This window comes from Vipera ursinii (genome assembly GCF_947247035.1).
Source record: "Vipera ursinii genome assembly, chromosome: 2".
Classification (NCBI taxonomy): Eukaryota; Metazoa; Chordata; class Lepidosauria; order Squamata; family Viperidae; genus Vipera; species Vipera ursinii.
In genome coordinates, this window is record NC_139513.1 from 180,357,048 (window position 1) to 180,378,433 (window position 21,386).

At 44.6% G+C, this 21,386-nt stretch overlaps 1 protein-coding gene across 4 annotated transcripts in view; it reads left to right on the top strand.

The window, feature by feature from the left end:
* The window catches only part of SLC44A2 (solute carrier family 44 member 2 (CTL2 blood group)), a 173,419-nt gene that overhangs the window by 96,343 nt on the left and 55,690 nt on the right, over positions 1–21,386 (top strand). For all 4 annotated transcript variants that reach the window (XR_014491644.1, XR_014491645.1, XM_083355835.1 and 1 more), the window contains 3 exons: positions 588–682; positions 971–1,074; positions 3,111–3,184. Coding sequence is in view for 2 of the 4 variants with exons in the window: in XM_083355835.1 (XP_083211961.1) it covers positions 588–682; positions 971–1,074; positions 3,111–3,184 (273 nt within the window). In the remaining 2 variants the exon portion in view is untranslated. The remainder of the gene's footprint in view (positions 1–587; positions 683–970; positions 1,075–3,110; positions 3,185–21,386) is intronic.

Sequence of the window (21,386 nt, forward strand, 5' to 3'; positions counted from 1 at the left end):
CATAACACAGAACCTTCCCCCCTCCCCCTTGGGAATGGCAGAAGCCTCAGAAAGAAAGAAACAGGAAAGACATGAGATGGATCGCCCCCCCACAGGGAAAAATGGGTTCTGACAGGACCACTAAATTCACAGAAAAGATAGGTGCAAGCTTAGTATAAAATTCTTTGTGATTTGGATAAGATGAGATTGCAAATTGTTGTTTGCTTTGTGGTTTGGAAAAGAAAGCTGATTTCTGAGAAGCCTGTATTACAACTGAAGTAGATATTAGGCTTATTCAAGGCCCACTTAGATTCCCTTGGATGAAAAGTGCTGCAGTTTTCTTTGTGAGAGGAGAGTCAACATGATGTACATCACAGGTAGTTTCAAAAACTTGTGAAAGTCTGAAGAGGATTTTGCAAAAGCATAGACCCACAAAGAAGTCTCTCTTGGGCCTGGCAAGTGCTGCTTGAGAAGACACAGTTCTTCAGCATAGTAGCATTTCCTACAGCCAGAAGAGACTCCAGTCAAGAACTATGTCATCCTCCCTCTTTAAGAAAATGTGTACTGGTGTGTTGCAGCCTTTCTCTGCTGCTGTTTTCTCCCTGTAGGTATCACACAGGTTCACTGGCCTTTGGATCGCTGATTCTTGCCATTGTTCAGGTCATTCGAGTCATTCTGGAATACTTAGATCATAAACTAAAAGGTATTGATCCTTTTTACTGGCTAAAACTTTCAGGCATTTCTTTCGTAAACCTACCTCCAAGGGATGGTGCTATTGTGGTTTGTAGGGTGCTAAGATTTTTTTAAATTTTTATTTTGATCTTTGTTGTCACATTCTGTAGCAGTTTAAGACCTGTAGGGATTTTGTGCTGTAAAAGCCCAAGTAAGTAAGTAAGTAAGTAAGTAAGTAAATAATCAGAGGGATACATGACTCTAATGTGATAGAGAAAATAATAAGAACTTTCTCCTGTTCTGTTTTGCAATCCATTAGCTTCTGAGAATATGTTTGCCAAGTTCCTTTTGACCTGTTTCAAATGCTGCTTCTGGTGTCTGGAGAAGTTCATCAAGTTTTTGAATAGAAATGCATACATTATGGTGAGGAATTCAAACACCTGTGACTTATTTAGGGCATTAATGCAGATTTCTAGATGCTCTGCACAGTAAGGGAACTATTCTAAAGAGTTTATACCTTTGGCAGAAGTTGCAAGTTTTCCTTTAGATTCTTCATTATTCGTTAAAACATTTAAAGCAGACTTGGCTGCCAAATGCATTCATCTTGGTCATTTGTATAGTGCATTTACTTGTCCTGATGATGCTGTGCCAATGCTGCAGCAGTTACTGTATTCTTCATTCTTAGTACCGTATTTTCCGGTGTATAAGACGACTGGGCGTATAAGACGACCCCCTACATTTCCTGTTAAATTATAGGGTTTGGGCTATACTCGCCGTATAAGACTACCCCTCTTCCAACGCACACCAAATAAAAATTAAAAAACATCAGATTTGATTTTAATATGGTAATTTTAATTCAAATGCTTATGACATGCAGGTACTTAGTAGGAAAACTGTCACTTATAAACATAAGGCTGTTTGTCATCAAACATGTAAACATAAAACAGTGCAAGTGGATTAAACTTAATAATAATAATAATAATAATAATAATAATAATAATAAGAATAAGAAGAAGAAGAAGAAGAAGAAGAAGAAGAAGAAGAAGAAGTTGGAAGGGACCTTGGAGGTCATCTAGTCCAACCCCCTGCTAAGGCAGGAAACCCTATACCATTTCAGACAAATGGCTGTCCAGTCTCTTCTTAAAAACTTCCAGTGTTGGAGCATTCACCACTTCTGGAGGCAGGTTGTTCCACTGGTTAATTGTTCTAACTGTCAGGAAGTTTCTCCTTAGTTCTAGGTTGCTTCTCTCCTTGACTAGTTTCCATCCATTGCTTCTTGTCCTGCTTTCAGGTGCTTTGGAGAATAGCTTGACTCCCTTTTCTTTGTGGTAGCCCCTGAGATATTGGATCACTGCTATCATGTCATCCCTCACCCTTCTCTTCGTTAAACAACACATACCCAATTCCAGCAACCGTTTCCTATTTTCTTAATTCACTTTTTCACTTTTCCTAATTCACTCTAAAGCTTTCCCTGTGCAGAGCCTTAAGTAACACCAGCTGCCTGCAATTAGTGCAGGTTCGCATCCCACCAGACTCAAGATTGACTCAGCCTTCCATCCTTCCGAGGTAGGTAAAATGAGGACCCAGATTGTTGGGAGCAATAAGCTGACTTTGTAATAATGCTGCTTGGGGGGGGTGAAAGCTCTAATAAGCAGGCATATACATAGAATGAAGACTATTGCTAAGCACATTGATTTGTGCTTTAAATTGTAAGCCAGGTTTTCCAGCCAGCCCGCCCAGTTCCTGAGTCAAATGTGTCCTTAGAGCTAAGCAGCTGCTCTGGCTGCGGCATTCCCCACCTGCCTTTCAAGTTGGGATAGACTACAGCTGCTCTTCAACTTTAGAAGGAAAGATGCCCAGACCCCAGCCTGTAAAAAATCACAGACTGCAGCTTCTACTCGAATTGGTCCCGCTTTCCCTGCGCAGACTAAGTGGGAGATCCGCTCCAGGTATTCCAGCCAGCCCTGTCCCTAAAGTTTCAGCACCCCTGACTTTTGAGAAGATTTTCATGGGTTAAAAAGTCATCTTATATGCCGGAAAATACGGTACATGTTTTCAGATGTAAATGCTAATTACCCATTCATGTTAATTCTGTATTGATTTTTATTGTGAAGTTGGTTATGAAATAAACTGGGGGCCTGATAGAATAGTTATTGATTAATAAATAAATAACTTTTTTAAAGCTAGCTGAGCTTGGGGGACATGATGGGAAAACATAACAAACAAAATAAGAGAGATCCAGGCAAGTACAGTATATTTTCCTTCTTATTCCCTTCCCTTCATATTCTCAAAAGTCATGTAAAAATGTGTTTGCTTGTTTGTTTGTTATGTTTTATCATGGCATTAATATTTCCTAATATTATATATTTGTCTTTTTCTGGCTCTAAGTAATCATGTCTTTGTAAAAAAAATAATGTTCTTCAATAAATTTTCTCTCCCCCCTTTGACAATTTCCCCAGATTGCTATTTACGGTACCAATTTCTGCACTTCTGCCAGGAATGCCTTTTCCTTGCTCATGAGGAACATAATCAGGTGAGGGCCTGAAAGCTGCTTTTGGATTTATTATTCTAATTGGAGGAGCTCAGCAAAGTTCTTTATTGTAGATTTAGTAGCTGAAAATTCCATGATAAAGTGGTACAATCATTATCATTTAAATGTCCAGTGGCAGTAGGCATTCTTTATGATAGCACTTACATTGTGGAACAAACTGGATTCTCAACTGGAGACTAGTACAGAAATATGAATACCTGTGTGTATGAATGCATCCATGTTCTCTTGACTAACACTTTGCAGAATGAGATGGGTAGCATAGAAATATAAATAAATTGTATCACCTGCCCTAATTATGAAATTATTTATATATTTTATTAGTTATATTCTATACCTTATAGCAATTCTTATAAACCTAAACTTACTTCATAATTTTAAAATGGAAAGTGGCATGAAAATGCTGTAAACATTTATTCATTCATGCAAACAGTAATTTATTATTGAAAAATTACAAGATGTGCTCAGTTTGAATATTTGACCACTTTAAAATATTTGTTTTTAAATGGAAATGTAGCAAGAGAAGATATTGTAATATATCAGTAAGACTGTAAGTAAGATAAGTAAGCCCCAGCTGATTCTGCTTACTTATGATCTAAAAGAAAAGGGGAAGTCTTCTTTCAACTGAGCTTGATTTCATGGTCCTTTTCTATTTCTGGTGGTATGGAAGTGTTTGCCACTTCTTTCTTTCAGGATGTTTTTTCCATTGCCCACTAGCAATGGAAAATTTTCAGGTAGTCTTCCATCATCTGCTAACCAGGTCCATCTCTGCTTAGTTCCAAAGTTCTAAACTAACTTAGTCCCAAAGAAAATTGCCTGGGTTCTACGAATGCATGATAAAAATTAGGTATTGCTGTAACATTCTCAGTTATATTTGTATAACAATTCTATTTGGGTAGTCCTTGACTTACAAACATTCATTAAGTAACCATTTGAAGTTACAAGAACATTGGAAAAAGTAACTTGTGACCATTTTTCACATTTAACAACCACTGAAGTATTCTCAGTCACATGATCAAAATTTGGACACTTGGCAACTGGCATATATTTATGACGGTTGCAGTGTCCAGAGCCATGTGATCACTTTTTGTGACCTTCTGATAGATAAAGTCAATGGAGAAACCAGATTTACTTAACAAACAATAGAAGGAAAGCTAGCTCTAAAAATATGGAAGGAAACAGATAATTAAAAGAGTAAAACTTTCCCTCCCCTCTCTGACAGTTCAGGTCACATTGTCCAATTAATGTAACTAACTTAACAGCCACAGTGTCAAGGTATGAAATTTACTGTCTTTAGGACCACTGTAGTGCTTCTAGCTTGTCTACAGTTACTGGGGGGGTGGAGTTTGAGATCTACAGGTGCTCCCTATCAGCAAGAGAGCCGAAGCCGCTGAAGAGATGTTTTGGCAAACCAAAGTTTCTTCTCATTACTGGAAGATTGTGACCTGAACTGTCAGAGAGGAGAGGGAAAGTTTTACTCTTTTAATTATCTTTTAATTATCTTTCCTTCCATATTCTCAGAGCTAGCTTTCCTTCTATCGTACTGGTTTGCTAATACCTAATATAGTTTACATTAGATATCACTATCAAATCTGAAGATTTCTGAAGCCATCTTTGTCATTCTGAGTTGCCACAGGTGGGGGGGGGGAGAAGGAGGGAAGAAAATGACAGTTTTGCTCTTTGCCAATTGCTTTTATTGGGTAGCATGATCTATAGCATAGTAGAGGAGAGGGAATTGTTACATTTGGTTACATTGAATCCCTCGGGAATTTTAGAGTTGGTTTCACTTTTGACCATGACAAAAATATGTATCCAATAAACATGTGCTTTGAGGAAACTTCAAGCCTCTGAGTTCTGCTTTATTTGGTTTCATTAGTCGGAACCTTGACATTCACAATGTCTCTGGTGTTTTTCTTCACTGGGCTTCTTAGCTAGAACTTGACACTATGCTAGCTCTCTTCAACTTCAATTCCTATTGAGAGGTCCTGAGCTCCTATGCTCTTCCTGGTAGCCCCCACAGGGGTAGTGAAGACTCAAGAGAAGATGCCTGAAACAGAGCAGCCAGCTGGAGCCGGGGCAGGGTTGATCAACAAGACCCCAAGTGGGGTCTAAAGCAGCTTTGAAACCCCACCATCCTCAATGCGTCCCAGGGAGCGGGCTGAATAAAAGGAGCCAATCCCAGTCCTAGGGAGGATGGGTGGAGCAGCTGTGTTCAACTGGCCTGAATTGGAGAAGTGGTGAGAAGTTTGCCAAAAGCCGCCAAAGCCGAATTCCTACTATGCTACCCTTGCCCTGAGCTGGGCAGAGTATGGTAGAAGCAAGGAACCTTGGAATGGCTATCACTGAGAGAACGCTACTTACCAATGTGCGGCAGCCAGTCGGTGGAGCAACTGAAGCAGAAGCTCAGTAGCTTGGAAGTCTGAGCCAGCCCCACAACTGGATCCCAGACCTCAGGGAGGTTTGGCACAGCTCCCAGCAACAGTGGGAGCAACAGCTGTGGTGGTCAGAGGAGTAACTAGTGTGCAACCAGGGATGTCTCTGTAACTCGGCCCTTGTCCGGGATCGAGGGCTTGCAGTCTGCCAATGGCACCTCCCCCCAGCCTGGGAGAGTAGACTGGTAGGCCCTGCTGGCTCCTGGGTATGGAGCCCACCCATGGATGAATCCATATGATGGGACCCTGGCCAGCACCAAGACCACCTCCATCCCCGCAACTGAGAGCAACATTTAACTGAAACCTTAATAAGCTGGTGTTCTTCCTCAAGCAAGCCTTGTTACTCCCACAGAGTCGGCCTCCAGGAGGGTGCCGTCGGCCAGGCAATGCCGGCTGGAGACCCCCAGGGGGAGAGCCTTCTCTGTGGGTGCGCCGACCCTCTGGAATGAATTACCCCCGGAGCAGCAGATGACTCCTGACCTTCAGGTCCTTCTGCCGTGACCTGAAGACTTGGTTGTTGCAACAAGTGGGTCTGGACTGACTACGGTTTTTAATTAGGTTTTTATCAGGTTTTTAAATTGCCACGTAATTATTGTATTTATTGTTTAATTCTTTTTAAAAACTTTTCATCCTATGTTTTTTTAATTTTTATTGTTGTGAGCCACCCTAAGTCCTCAGGGAGAAGGGCGGCATATAAATTTAAATAAATAAATAAATAAAATCTGTCCCAAGGGAGTACTGCAACCCTCGTGGAGACATTCAGCGAGAGAGAATGTGATGTCCTGCTCCCTCACCGCTCCACAGACTGTGCTATCAAGATCCTGCCTGGGGCAAAACTCCCAAAACTGAAAATGTATTCCATGACTCCGAAGGAGATTAAGGAGATGAGGGATTATATCAATAAGAACTTAGCAAGGGGTTTTATCCAGGCGGCAAATCTTGAGTGGTGGCAACAGTGCTATTCAAGGAGAAGAAAGATGGGTCGAGATTATGCATGGATTTCTGTGGGATTGATGGGGTGTGCATGGAAAACATGTATCCCCTCCCTCTGATGAAGGACATGTTGGGATATTTGGCCAAACAGAAGATATTCACAAAATTAGACCTGAGGGAGGTGTACTATTGAATAAGAATCAAGGTGACAAGCGGAAGACTGCCTTCAAGTGCCCCCTCGGAAGCTAGCAATTTAAAGTGATGCCTTTTGGACTACAGGGAGCCCCTGCAGTATTCATGCAATTCATAAATGAGGTGCTACATGAGCACTTAAAGGGGTTTTGGTGTACCTGGATGACATCCTTATTTACACTGAAACCATGGACTAACATGTGAAACTAGTGCAACAGGTGCAGTGGAAACTATTGGATGCTAAGCTGTATGCCAAATTGTCAAAATGCAAGATTCACAAGTCTAGTCTAGACTACTTAGGCACGGCCTTTTCAACCAGTGGTACACGTACCACCTGTGGTACATTGGCAGGTGGTATGCAGCCCTGTTCAGCCCAGCCAAGGGTAGCAGGGGAGGAAATGAGCCAAAGGGGCGCAGTGCAGGATTTGCCATGAGTGAGACTTCAGGAGCTGCAGGGCAGTTTGAGGCGAGGCAAGGCCCCAGGATTAGTACTTCCGGCACACCCAGAAGTGAAAGGAGGAGGAGAGGGCAGAGACAGGAAGAGATATAAAAGGGGGCAGTTTGAGCGGGAGAAAGAGAGAAAAAAAGATGCAGCCTTGGGAGGAGGAGGAAGAGTCGGCTGGAGCTGCACTGAAGTTGAGGAGGAGGAGGAGGAGGGGCGAGAGACGAGAGGACAAAAAAAAGGCCAAGTGTGCACATGGGTAGCAGTGACAAACAAGTAAGAAACAGCTAGGGAAGGGTTGTGGCATGAGAATCCACGTTCCCTGTGCCACGCCACCCAGACCCCACTCAGCCTGCCCAATTTCAGCAGGCAGCAGAGAGCTCTCCTCATTGTGTGGAGAGGCTGGGCCAGCTGGCTGAGATGAACCGGCAACAAGCTGAGCCTGCCTGGGCATGCGCAGAGGTGGCGGTGAGCTAGCGGCTGTGCTGCCGGTGGCCATGGCTTGAAAGGCCACTGTAAATTGCTAGACAAGAGTCACACAGCGTTAAGAGCAGAATGGCGGGAAGATATTGTAATGGGAGAAAAATGCATCCCCTGAAGGAGATCAGCAAATGGCCTGTTATGTATTGAGCTTTTGGGAAGACCTTATCACATGTACGCTGGAAAGCTAACGGTTCTCCAGCAGGCCAGATGGGACTTTCCAGTCCAGGCTGCAGTCGACTTGGTGGGAATGATGGGTTCAATCTGATTGGTTGTTCAGATTATGAGAGACTATATAAAGACTGCATGGATACCCCTAACCCTCAGTACAGTTAAAGTTATGAATAAAGCAACTATTCTTCTGTACTCATCTGCCTGGCATCTTTCCTGCTTGTCCGAACCCGAAACATAACAGTGGCGATGAAGGTGGGATCCTGCTTCGCAAAGAGCTGAAGTCACGAGGGGTTGGCTTTACATGCTGGTGGAAAGAGGCATCTTTCCCCCCCCCTCTTTCGGCCGGCTAGTATTAATACTCTAGCGACCACAGGCTCAGAATTACCCGTCTGAGCTCGTGAAGCAGGATCCAGAATGCAGGAGGAGAAGATGTCAAAGGTCAGCAAGCTCCGAGAGTTCGACATTCGCCACCCCGACTATTGGTCGTTGTACCTCGGGCAGATCGAAAATTACCTACGGGCAAATCAAATTGCTGAAGCCCTCAAGGCAGCAACACTGCTTGCATATGCGGACCTGCAACGTCTGATCTAGTGGAGAGCCTATTTGCCCCCATGCCAATAGAGTCAGTATCGTTTGCCGACCTCAAGCAAAAGTTGAACAGACATTTTAAACCGAGAATGTCCGAAATGGCATGGAGATTCAAATTTGATCAGAGAGTGCAACGCCCAGGAGAAATAGCGTCAGAGTTCATCGCAGGCCTGCGCCAGGCCGTGCATCTTTGCAAATTCTGCAATCTGGAAGAATGCCTGAGGGATCGGTTAGTATGTGGCCTTCGCGATAAAGCCCTCCAACAGAAACTATTCGCAAAACCAAATTTAACACTGTTGGAGGCACAAGATGAAATAATGGCTGACGAAGCAGCCAGAGGCTCAGTACAAGTAGTGCAAACCACCAAACTTCTCAAAACAGAAGAATCAATCCACCACGAGGTCGCAAAATATGGCGGTGAAACCACAGTAGAGGAAGAGACAGAGATAGACAAGCTACAGAAGCAAGCAGGAACACATGAACGTGGACTTCAACAAAAAGAGAACAATTATAAGGCAGTTCTCTTCCCTAGATGCATGGGTTGTGGCGGCAACCATGCCCACGTGAACTGCAGGTTCCGGATGTCCACGTGTTGGGCCTGTGGAAGGACTGGACACATCGCGGTCGTATGCTGAGCTCGTCAAAGAGACGGTCAACACAAGCAGCAGTCGGGGGAGCCGGCAAGGAGAGGTACCGGGGCCCAGGGTCCAACCAGTGTGGGGTTTTTCAAAAGCCGGAGGAGTATCTGCCGCACAGGGGTTTGTCATCCCCTTAAATCCAAGCTTAAACTTTTAATCAAATTACAAGGCATTCCATGTAAAATGGAATTAGACTCTGGCTGAGCAGTCTCGATCATTTCGCACGAGACGTTATTTATTTATTTATTTAATTAGTTTTATATACCGCCCTATTCCCGAAGGACTCAGGGCAGTTTACAGGGCAAAATTTAAAAGACAATATAAAAGTTGAAATAGAAATAGAATTAAAATGAATTAAATTAATTAATAGCCCAACAAATTAAAACAAAGTTTAAAAACTTAAAACCCCTCAGTCCAGGCCAGATAGATCAAAGAACCAGGTTTTCAGGTCCCGGCGAAACGAACGAAGGTCAGGGGTGGTCCTGAGTTCCACAGGCAGATCATTCCATAGGGCAGGCACACCCACAGAGAATGCGCTCCCTCTGGGGATCACCCGCCGGCACTCCCTGACCGGCGGCACCATAAGGAGGCCCTCTCCTATGGGAGCACACAGGACGATGGGAAGTTGATGCTGGCAGCAGGTGCTCCCTAAGATAATCCGGGCCCATGCCATTTAGGGCTTTATAGGTCATCACCAGCACCTTGAATCTCACCCGGAGGGCAACTGGAAGCCAATGCAGCTCACGGAGAAGAGGCGTTACACAGGAGTATCGGGAGACTCCCATCACAACTCGTGCGGCTGCATTCTGCACCAGCTGAAGCCACCAAGTGGTCCTCAAGGGCAGCCCGATGTAGAAAGCATTGCAGTAGTCTAACCAGGAGGTCACGAGCGTATGAGTGACTGTGCGTAGAGCATCTCGGTCCAGATAGGGCCGCAACTGGTGCACCAAGCGAACCTAGGCAAAAGCCCCCCTGGTCACGGCTCCTATATGATCTTCCAAACTGAGCTGTGAATCCAGGAGGACGCCCAAGTTGCGAGCCCTATCAACGGGGGGTAATACCTCATCCCCCCCATAGTTAGCGATGGACAAAGCTGGTTCTCCTGAGATGCCGGTATGCACAGCCACTCAGTCTTGGCAGAATTGAGTCGAAGCCTGTTTCTCCCCATCCAAACCCAGACTGCCTCTATGCAATGGGACATCACGTTGAGGGCATCACTGGGTTGGTTCGGGGTGGAAAGAAAGAGCTGGGTATCATCAGCATACTGATGATACCCTACCCCAAAACCATGAATGAGCTCACCCAGCGGCTTCATGTAGTTGTTGAACAAAAGGGGAGAGAGGACCGACCCCTGAGGAACTCCACAAACGAGAGGCCTTGGGGCGGATCTCTGCCCTCCCGTCAACACCGACTGCGAGTGGCCCAGAAGGTAGGAGGAGAACCACTGTAAAACAATGCCCCCCACTCCCAACCCCCTGAGACACCGCAGTAGGATACCATGGTCGATGGTATCAAAAGCCGCTGAGAGATCTAACAGGACTAGGACAGAGGAACAACCTCTGTCCCGAGCCCGCCAGAGATCATTCACCAGTGTGACCAATGCCATCTCCGTGCTGTACCCGGGCCTAAAGCCCGATTGGTACGGGTCTAGATTATCAGTTTCCACCAGGAAGAAAGGAAGATGATGCGCCACCACGCTCTCGACAACCTTCACTAAAAAGCGAAGGTTGGAGACCCGACGATAGTTGTTCAAAATAGCCAGGTCCAGAGCAGGCTTCTTGAGGGGCCTCACCACCGCCTCCTTCAAGGCGATAGGGAAGGTACCCTCTCTCAAAGAAGCAGTTATTACTGCCTGGAACCAGCCTCGTGTCTCTTCCCGAGCTGAATACACCAGCCAGGAGGGGCACGGGTCTAATAAACACGTGGTGGAACTCAGTCTCCTCATGATCCTGTCCACCTCATCCAGGGTCACAGGATCGAATTCACTCCAAATGACATTCTCAAGACCGCTTGATTCCTCCCTGTCAGTCTCTGCCCAGTCAGAGTCCAAACAGGCCCAAATCTGAGCGATTTTGTCCACAAGATGATGACTAAACTCCCCGCCCCACCCCTGCAAGGGCTCCTCCCTCAACTCCTGATTAAGGAGGGACCGGGTCACCCTAAACAGGGTGGCTGGGCGGTTATCTGCGGACGCGATGAGGGCAGCAAAGTAATTAGACTTCGCTGTCCTCATCACCACGAGGTAAGTCCTGATAGCGGCTTTCAACCGCAATCGGTCAGATTCAGATCGGCTGAATCTCCAACAGCTCTCCAGATCCTGTCTCCGATGCTTCATCTCCCGGAGCTCCACAAAAAACCATGGGGCCCATCGGGATCTGCGTCGGATCGGGTCGCAAGGGTACAACATGGTTGAGCGCCTCGGTGGCAGCCCTTTCCCAGGCCTCCACCAAGGCGTCGGCCAGGCTGTGAGTGAGGGAAGTAGGTATAGACCCAAGCGCCGTCTGGAACCGTTCCGGATCCATTAGGCGCCTGGGGCGGAACCACCTGGTCGGTTCCGCAGCCCAGCAGCGAGGGGTGGCAAAACGGAAGACCAACCGCAGGAGATGATGATCAGACCATGACAGGGGGACAATAGTTGGCGAGCCCCCTCCCAGATCATCAAGCCACTGTCCAGATAGAAAAACTAGGTCGAGAGTGTGACCCCCCTCATGAGTTGGACCCTGAATTATTTGGGTCAGGTCCATGGCCGTCATGGAGGCCATGAACTCCCGAGCTAACTCTGACAATCCCCCTAGGGAAGGAAGGTTATAGTTGCCTAGAACTATAAGTGTGGGAAACTCAACCACCAACCCTGAAAGGGCGTCAAGAAGCCCGGGCAGGGCCATTGCTACACTGCTGGGCACCAGGTATGTCAGCAACAAGCCCAACTGAGCCCCAGGGCCGCACCTCAGGAGGAGTGACTCACTCCCGCCCATCTGTACAACAGTGGTTTCCCGCAGACATAAGGTTTCCCGTATAACCACCGCCACACCCCCACCCCTACCCTGAGCCTGCGGCTGGTGAAGCACACAGAAACCTGGAGGGCAAAGCTCAGTCAGAGGGACACCTCCCTCTGAGCCCAACCAGGTTTCTGTAATGCATGCCAGATCTGCGCGTTCCTCCTTGATCAAATCACAGACGAGGAGAGCTTTGTTCACAATGGATCTGGCGTTAAAATATACCAGCCTGAGCTCAGGGGCCTGATCCCCCCCACCCCCGGATAAGCGGGTACCAACCAGAGGGTCGGAGCGTGCCACCGCTTGAAGACAGCGGGGGCGTGATCCCAGATGTTGATATGGCCCTCTGTGTAACCACCTGCTGCCATTCCCAATTGTCATGGGGATTTCAAACCCCACCCCACTGCTGGGAAAACTGAGGTCCCCAACCCGATCTTGCCGGGAACCATCTCAGGCCCGGACTGACAACCGGTTGATAAAATACATCCTATATCCCTCCCAATCCTACCATTCCCCCCTCCCTAACCCCTTAAAACAACCAGCTAAAAACATACCAGGGGCCTCTTAATACGTTTCCACCATTGGCCCCTGTCTATGCCCAACCACCTCTTGGGGTCCCAACAATTGGGCCCGTCCTTAAGGGAAGTAAAAGAAAGAGCAACAGGTCGTACCCAGGAGGGAGGAACCCTCCTGAGAGCATACAACCGAATAACACAACCGAACCATATACTAACAATGTCCACTTAGGGCAGTTATGAGCAGGTATTTTTTATTATTTTAATTCCATTTATATCCCGCCCTTCTCTGAAGACTCAGGGTGGCTTACAAGCTTAGCAGTAGCCTTCATCCTATGTATATGCCTGCTTATTAGGGCTTTCACACACACCCCAAGCGGCATTATTACAAAGTCAGCTTAATTGCCCCCAACAATCTGGGTCCTCTAACACTGGTCAACTAACACTGAAATGATGTTAAAGTAATATTAAGTCCGGAGAGTGTCTCAGATCCACCGAGCCGGCCCCACTCTCAGCCGAGCTGGCAACCAGACAAAGGAGCCACAACTGTCCTCTTACAACAGTTGAGGTGTCGAATCTGGGGTAGACTGATCACGGACTACTGGGATAGACCCACCCCAACTGATCTCTCACATCAGTGGGGTGGGTTGATGGTCAATTCAACCGCCCTCTCATCACGGTCGATTCCTGGGTCCATTTCATGCTATTTAAAGGAAAGTCACAGAAGCAAGAACATATAAACCATGTCCATGTCCAGCCAAGCTGACCCAATGGGTGGCAAGATGGTAATTGGCGGAGGTGTTCCAGGGACATGCTTCCGGAGGGGGGGGCACCGCATCATAAAGCAGTGCCCATAAACAGTTCCAAGGCGCAAAATTGCGGCCACGGTCAATCTTCAAGCCGCCATGATATCCCGGCCATTGTCACCGTTTCAAAAGGAAGGAAAACAAAACAGTGTCTACCAACTGTTCCAAGGTGCTAGATCAATCCTCGGCCGTCACAATCTGCCAGGCCACAGCTGCCACTCCGAGGAGGGAGAGAGGGGGCCTCCTAGCCACCATTGTCACTCTGGAAGAGGGAAGAGTCTTCGTGCCGCAAAAACGGCGCCTGTCAGCTGATTCCAAAGCGGCAAAATCAATCTTCAGCCACCATAATCTCCCAGCTGTCATTGCCACTCCGGGGGGGGGAGGCCACAGCACTGTAAAAACGACGTCCAGCAGTTGTTCTAAGGCGGCAAGATCAGTCTGCAGCTGCCAGAGCCTCTCAAACCTCACCACCATTCCGGAGGGAGGGAGAAACCTCTGCGCCACCAAAAATGGTGTCCACAGCTGATCCGTGGCATCCACAGCTGATCCGCAGTGGTGAGGCCGATCCTCGATCTTTAATCAAAGCAGCCACTCCAGGGGGAAAAGACGGCCTTCACACCACAGAAAATGGCGCCCGGCAACTGTTCCCCACTCCAAACCTTGATGGAGATATCAAGCCCCCATGGGACTTCCTAAACTGCCCAAATCATTGAGGCCCATCGCGGAGCTTACAGAGCTCAGCTCGCGACCGCCACCATCTTGGGCAAAAAAAACAACTATGTTTGCAGCCGCAGCAATCACTGGGTGAAATTGAGGCCCTGAAGCATTATTCTGACCGGCTTTCAGAACACCCATGTTAAAATCAAGGGGGAGGCCACCCTGTCAGTAAAATTTAAAAAGTTTCTAGGGCACCTGGATGTCGTAGTGGTAGAGGGCCAACGAACAAGTCTGATAGGACTTGACTGGTTTGAGGCATTGGGAATCCAGATAACAGGCATAAATCGAACATTGACCTCAGAACTGTATGTGAGGAATTTGCAGATGTGTTTGATTCTAAGTTGGGAACTTACACAGGGCCGCCTATTTCATTTAAATTAGACCCTAATGTAATGCCAATCAGAATAAAACCAAGAAGAGTTCCATTTGCGTTAAAACACAAAATCGAAGCAGAAATAGACAAATTAGTGGAACAAGGAGTGTTGCAGCCTGTTGAAGGGGGGGAATGGGAAACCCCTATCATTACCCCACTTAAGCCAAATGGAGAAGTTCGTATTTGCACAGACTATAAGTGCACCCTAAACAAAGCTTTAAACCAGCATGCTTACCCGGTTCCGATAGTCAGCCATATTCTCGCCTCTTTACAGGGAGGCGCCATTTTCGCTAAGCTCGATTTGGTGCAGGCGTATCAGCAGCTGCCAGTAGACGAGGCCACAGCAGCGGCTCACACACAAAGGAGCTTTCAAGGTCAAATGGTTGCAGTTTGGCTTAAGCATTGCACCAGGCATATTTCAAGAAATTATGGAATGCACACTTAAGGGCATTCAGGGTGTTTGCCCATATTTTGATGATGTTCTCATCACAGGAGAATCTGAAGAGGTTTTGGCCAGTAGGCTCAGGGCTGTATTGCACAGGCTATGCAACGCGGGCCTTAAATTGAAAAGAAACAAGTGCAGTATGGGGTCACTTCAACAGAGTTTTTGGGATTCCATATAGATGCCAGTGGAATCCACACTGCAGAATCAAAGGTAAAGGCCATCAAAATGGCTCCTAGTCCCAAGAATAAAGCAGAATTACAAGCATTTTTGGGTTTATTGAATTTTTATCATACATTTCTGCCTCATAAGGCAGCTATAGCAGAGCCCCTCCACAGGCTGCTTGATAAGAAGGCTGTCTGGAATTGGACTAATGTACATGAGAGGAGTTTTCAGGACCTTAAGGGCCTGTTGTCAGACAAATCTACTGTCACACATTATATAGAATCTAAACTTGTTTGCATTGCTTGTGATGCATCTCCCTATGGAGTGAGAGCTGTTCTAAGCCACTTAGAAATAAAATGGGAAGCAAGTCCCCATAGCATATTATTCTAGAACCTTATCTGTTGCTGAAACAAATTATGCACAAATTGATAAGGAAGCCTTAGCCATAGTGGCTGGGGTCAAAAAATTCCATGATTATTTATATGGAAGATAATTCACTGTATTTACTGATCACAAACTTCTTTTGGGCTTATTCACAACAGATAAGCAAACCCCCCACATATTATCTCTTAGAATGCTCAGGTGGTCCATATTTTTGTCTGCTTATAATTTCAAGATGATTCACAAACCTGGAAAGGAAATGGGCCATGCTAACAGCCTCAGTAGGCTACCCTTAGCTCTTATGGATCCTGATCCAGCCCCTGCTGCACAAATACTGTCCATACAGGAGTTACCTGAATTCCCCCTCCATGCTGGGGACATTGCTGCTGAAACTGCTACAGATAGAATTCTAAGCAGAGTATTGTCATGGGTATTCACAGGATGGCAAGACAGAAGTCCAGGCCCTGAATTCCAGAGTTATTTTATCAGAAGGCATGAGTTATCTGCACACAAAGGATGTTTGTTATGGGGTAATAGAGTCATTATCCCCTCAGTCTTGAGGGATAGAGTACTACAGTCCTTGTATGAGGGTCACCCTGGTATAGTGGACATGAAAGCATTAGCTAGAAGCTACCTGTGGTGGCCTGGTTTAGATAAGGCTGTTGAGAAGCAGGTACATGGTTGCTATATTTGCCAAAGGTCAAGATCTGAAATGCCTCAGGCACCTGTCCATAAATGGGAGGCAACTCACATGCCCTGGTCCAGGATTCATATTGATTATGCTGGGCCTTTTCAAGGACAGCTATTCTTAGTTGTAGTGGATAGCCACTCAAAATGGCTGGAAGTAGTACCAGTCCCCAATATGACTACTGCTAGGGCCATCCAGGTGCTGAGGAAACTTTTTGCTACACATGGGCTACCTGATGTTGTGGTTTCAGACAATCGGGCTCAATTTACTGCTGCTGAGTTTCAGGCTTTCCTCAAAGCAAACATGATCAGACATGCCACATCTGCACCATTCCACCCATCGTCGAATGGACAAGCTGAACGAATGGTGAGAATGAACAAAGAAACACTCAAGCACATCATCACAGGTGACTGAAACCACAGACTAGCAGACTTTCTACTTTGTCAACACTCCACACCTTGTACAGCCACAGGAAAAAGTCCTGTGGAGCTTCGCTGGGGCAGACGCCTCATCACTAAGCTGGACAGACTCCATCCAGACAGAATGCTGCTCAACCCAAACCCCTGAGGGGGCTACAACCTGGTGACTTGGTCTGGGCCAGAAATTATGGGCCGGGACATTTGTGGGTTCCGGGGAAGGTGGTTAACAAATCAGGGCCCCTATCATACACAGTAGGGGTGGAGGGAGGGCGTCTGGTAAGACGGCATGTGGACCAACTAAGGAAGAGATTTCCAGAACGGTCACTGAGTATGGGGGTACTAGTCCCTCTCATAGTTATCAAGCTGGCACACAGGCTAGCTCTTATCCTCCCTATCAGCATTTTCAGCACACAGCAGGTTTCGAGTCTGAAGAGGACCAAGACAGCATGGAGGTGCAACATGGAACCCCTGATCAGTCGGATCAGCCAAACTCCAGTGACTGCTGTGCTCACTCTGCTTCAAGTTTTGACTCTGGGATGGGCCTACCGGGCGAGGCCAGCCAGAGCAATCCTCCATCCTCAGATTCTCCAGCACAGGAGAGCATGAACTCACCTGGCATGCCAGATAAGTTGGTACACCACAAAGTGGGTGGAACTCAAAGACATTCCTCACGGCCTCACAGGCCACCTGCATACCTTGCTGACTATGTAGTCAAATAAGACAAAGCATTGTGTAAAATTGATTACCAGCTTGTGGGCATGCCCATTGTTTTCTGGGGATCAACATGTATTAGGTTGCATTGCATACTGAAAAGGGATTAACAGAGAGTAAATATCTCAGAAAATCATTCTTTAATTTCATTGTTGTCCACTTGTACTTTTAGGTGGTGTAATACTACTGGCAGAACAGCAAAGCTGTCTTTAGTCTCATTGCATGCAACCTATACACTGCACATCCGAGAAGGTCGTGTTATGATTATTCTACCTTGAATGGGGGTGAAACATTCAATTAAACATTGAAGGTTGGGAGTAAATCATAATCCTTAAATGTCAAGGGTTATAAGGTCTGTTCCTTAAAAGGGGAAGGGGTGTTATGTATTGAGCTTTTGGGAAGACCTTATCACATGTACGCTGGAAAGCTAACGGTTCTCCAGCAACCAAGATGGGACTTTCCAGTCCAGGCTGCAGTCGACTTGGCAGGAATGATGGGTTCAATCTGATTGGTTGTTCAGATTATGGGAGACTATATAAAGACTGCATGGATACCCCTAACCCTCAGTACAGTTAAAGTTATGAATAAAGCAACTATTCTTCTGTACTCATCTGCCTGGCGTCTTTCCTGCTCGTCCGAACCTGAAACATAACATGGCCCTCGCCCTCTTCCCACACCTGTGGACTCCTGAGAAAGGGTTGCCACGAGTGGCATGAGAGTCCACGTTACCTATGCTATGCTGCCCAGACCCCAGCCTGGTTTCGGCAGGCAGCTATGCAGTTTTCTCACTGTGCAGAGTGGCCGGACAAGGCAAACTGGCAACAAGCTGAACCTGCCTGTGCATGTGCAGAGGCAGAGGTGAGCACATGTGCCTGGTGCCTGTTGTCCTGGGTGAAAGGGTAGCACTGAGAATGCAGTCAGCCTGTGTGGCAAAACAGTCACCCGGGATGCCAGGCGCCAGGTGCATGCACTCGCCTTTACCTATGCGTGCACACAGGCAGGTTCGGCATGTGAGAAGACGATGCTGCTGCCTGTGATGCGATTATTTTTAGGAATATTGGGGAAAATTATATATTTAATTGTTATCTACCAAAACAATAAGAATTGTATTAACTCAATGTTTGCAAAAGAGGATATTTTGGGAAAAGAGGAAATCAACTTAAACCATTATGTGGATTATGGATTATAGAAATCATTTTTTAATGATTGTTTTACAAATATAACTCAAACAACACACTGTTCACCAATTATTAAGTGATTTATGTTTTTTTAAAAAAATCAATAAAAATATATTGCAAAAAAAATGTTTGGGACACAGCCAAAGCATACTTTAGAGGATTAGCTATAACTTATATGGCAAAAAAGAACAAGAAAAACAACAACAAACAAAACTAAAGGAAGAATTTATGAAATTAGAATCAGAACTACAAAGAGACCCACAAAAGAAAACTCTTAAAAAACAAATGAAGATAATAAAATACAAATTTAATTTAATAGAAGCTGAAGAAATAGCCCAACAAATTAAAAGAGCAAAACAAAACTTTTTTGAAAATGCTAACAAGCTGGGTAGATGGTTAGCTTATAAACTGAAAAAAGAAAGAGAAAACTGATAAATTGCAAGATGTGAGAGGCGATTTACAAAATGATACAATAAAAAAAATAAACAATGTTATGAAACACTCTATGATATAGAAGAAATTACCCAGGAAAAAATAAGGTGATATATATAGAAAATGCCAAGCTACCAAAAATTTTAGAGAACTTTAAAAATATGCCAAATGGGAAAATAACAATGATGAAGCTGACAGAAGTGATAAAAAAGCAAAAAAATGACAAGACACTAGGCCCAGATGAGCTACCCACAGAATTTTACAAATGTCTACAAGATGTACTAACCCCATTAATGCAAGAAGTGTGTAATGAGGTACTAAAAAAGGTAAAGGTTCCCCCGCACATGCGTGCTAGTCGTTTCCGACTCTAGGGGCCGGTGCTCATCTCTGTTTCAAAGCCGAAGAGCCAGCGCTTGTCCGAAGACGTCTCCATGCTCATGTGGCCGGCATGACTAGACACCAAAGGCGCACGGAACACTGTTACCTTCCCACCATAGTGGTCCCTATTTTTCTACTTGCATTTTTACGTGCTTTCGAACTGCTAGGTTGGCAGAAGCTGGGACAAGTAACAGGTGCTCACTCTGTTATGTGGCACTCGGGATTCAACCCGCCAAACTGCCAACCTTCTGATCGACAAGTTCAGCGTCCTAACCCACTGAGCCACCACATCCCTTAATGAGGTACTATTAGAGGCCAAATCACCAAATACGTGGACAGAAGCCAATATTACCTTAATACCAAAAGAAGACTCAGACTTGACCCAGATAAAGAACTGTAGACCAATATCTCTATTAAATGTGGATTATAAAATTTTTGCTTCAATAATAGCAAGAAAGATTGAAGAGATTTTTGATTGAATTTATACATCCAGACCAAAAAATGGATTCTTACCAAAGAGACAATAAAGAACAATTTAAGAATTATTTTAGATACACTGGAATATTATGAAATGCATCCAAGGAAGCAAATGGTACTAATTTTTTTAGATGTGCAAAAAGCCTTTGATAACGTTAATTGGTAACTTATGGTACAACAACTAAACTGTATGGATTTTGGAGAAAATTTCATAAATACAATTAGACAAGTAGCTAAAATAATTGTAAATGGAGATTTCACAGAGACCTTTAATGTTAAAATAAGGCACTAGACAAGGGTGTCCACTAGCTCCATTTTTATTTATTTCAACTTTGGAACTGTTGAATAGAAATGTTAGACAGGACCCAGAAATTAAAGGAATGGAGATAAAAGATGAAAAAATATAAACTACAAGCATTTGTGGATAATTTGGTATTTATATTAGAAGATCCGTTGGAGACAAGCCCTAAATTATTGATGAGTGAAGAATTTGGAGATGTAGCAGGACTGATAATAAAACAGAGAAAAGAATAAAATGATAAACAAAAACCTTATAGACAAACAAAAAAACCCACTGTCAGAAAAAACAGACCTCCAGGTAGTCAAGAAAGTTAAATACCTGGGAATATATTTAACAGCAAGGTGTGCAACAATAAAAGAAGATAAATTATATTAAAACAAAACTAAACCTGGTAAAATGAAAAAACTTACAACTATCAATATTACGAAGAATAGTGACAGTAAAAATAAACATTTTGGTAAATTCTTTTTATTCCAAACAATACCTACAAAAATAGAGAAATTTTGTTTTTGATGAGTTAAATGAATCAATTTTGAAATTTATCTGGCAAGGAGAAAAAAAGCCAGAATTAGACTGAAAATGTTACAAAAAAATGAAAGAAAATGGAGGATTTGGGTTACCAGACTGGGCTCTATACTATCAAGCAGCTGCATTAATATGGTTAAAAGAATGGATAACCCTTAAACACAAAAGATTACTATACTTAGAAGGACATGACTTACAACTCTGATGGCACATCTTTCTATGGTTTGGGAAGAAAAAAATCCATAAATACTTTCAAAATCACTGTAAGAAATCCTTTGCTTCTAACATGGGAAAAGAAAAAGAAAAAGAAAAATAAAATATGAAAATACCAAGATGGATCTCGACAATGGAAGTGTTTGGTCACCCAAATCTAATTAGTATGAGAAACTTGTGATTTATAGAGACATTTTGAACACTGAAGAGAAACTATAAACTAAACAAGAACTGGAAGAACAGGGCATTGAAGCTATAATGTTGGCCACACCTGGAAATGCAAATGAGATATGAAAAAGATGCCAAAACATATGGTTTTTATAGTATCAATCTGTTTATTACAGCCTTAAGGCCAGACACAATCAAAATATATAACAGCAGTAACAATCTTACATCCATATTTACAACGTATAGAACCACCAAACGATCAATAAATACAATCCAAAATTCTCAAAATAAAACATATTAATTTTTTTTCAGACCTTAATAATGGTGCGACATATTGTGCAGATGGTGGCACAAAATTGGGCAACCTGAATCGATATTTTTGGATCCTTATCCATCATTGTCAATTTTATCCACCACATTTTC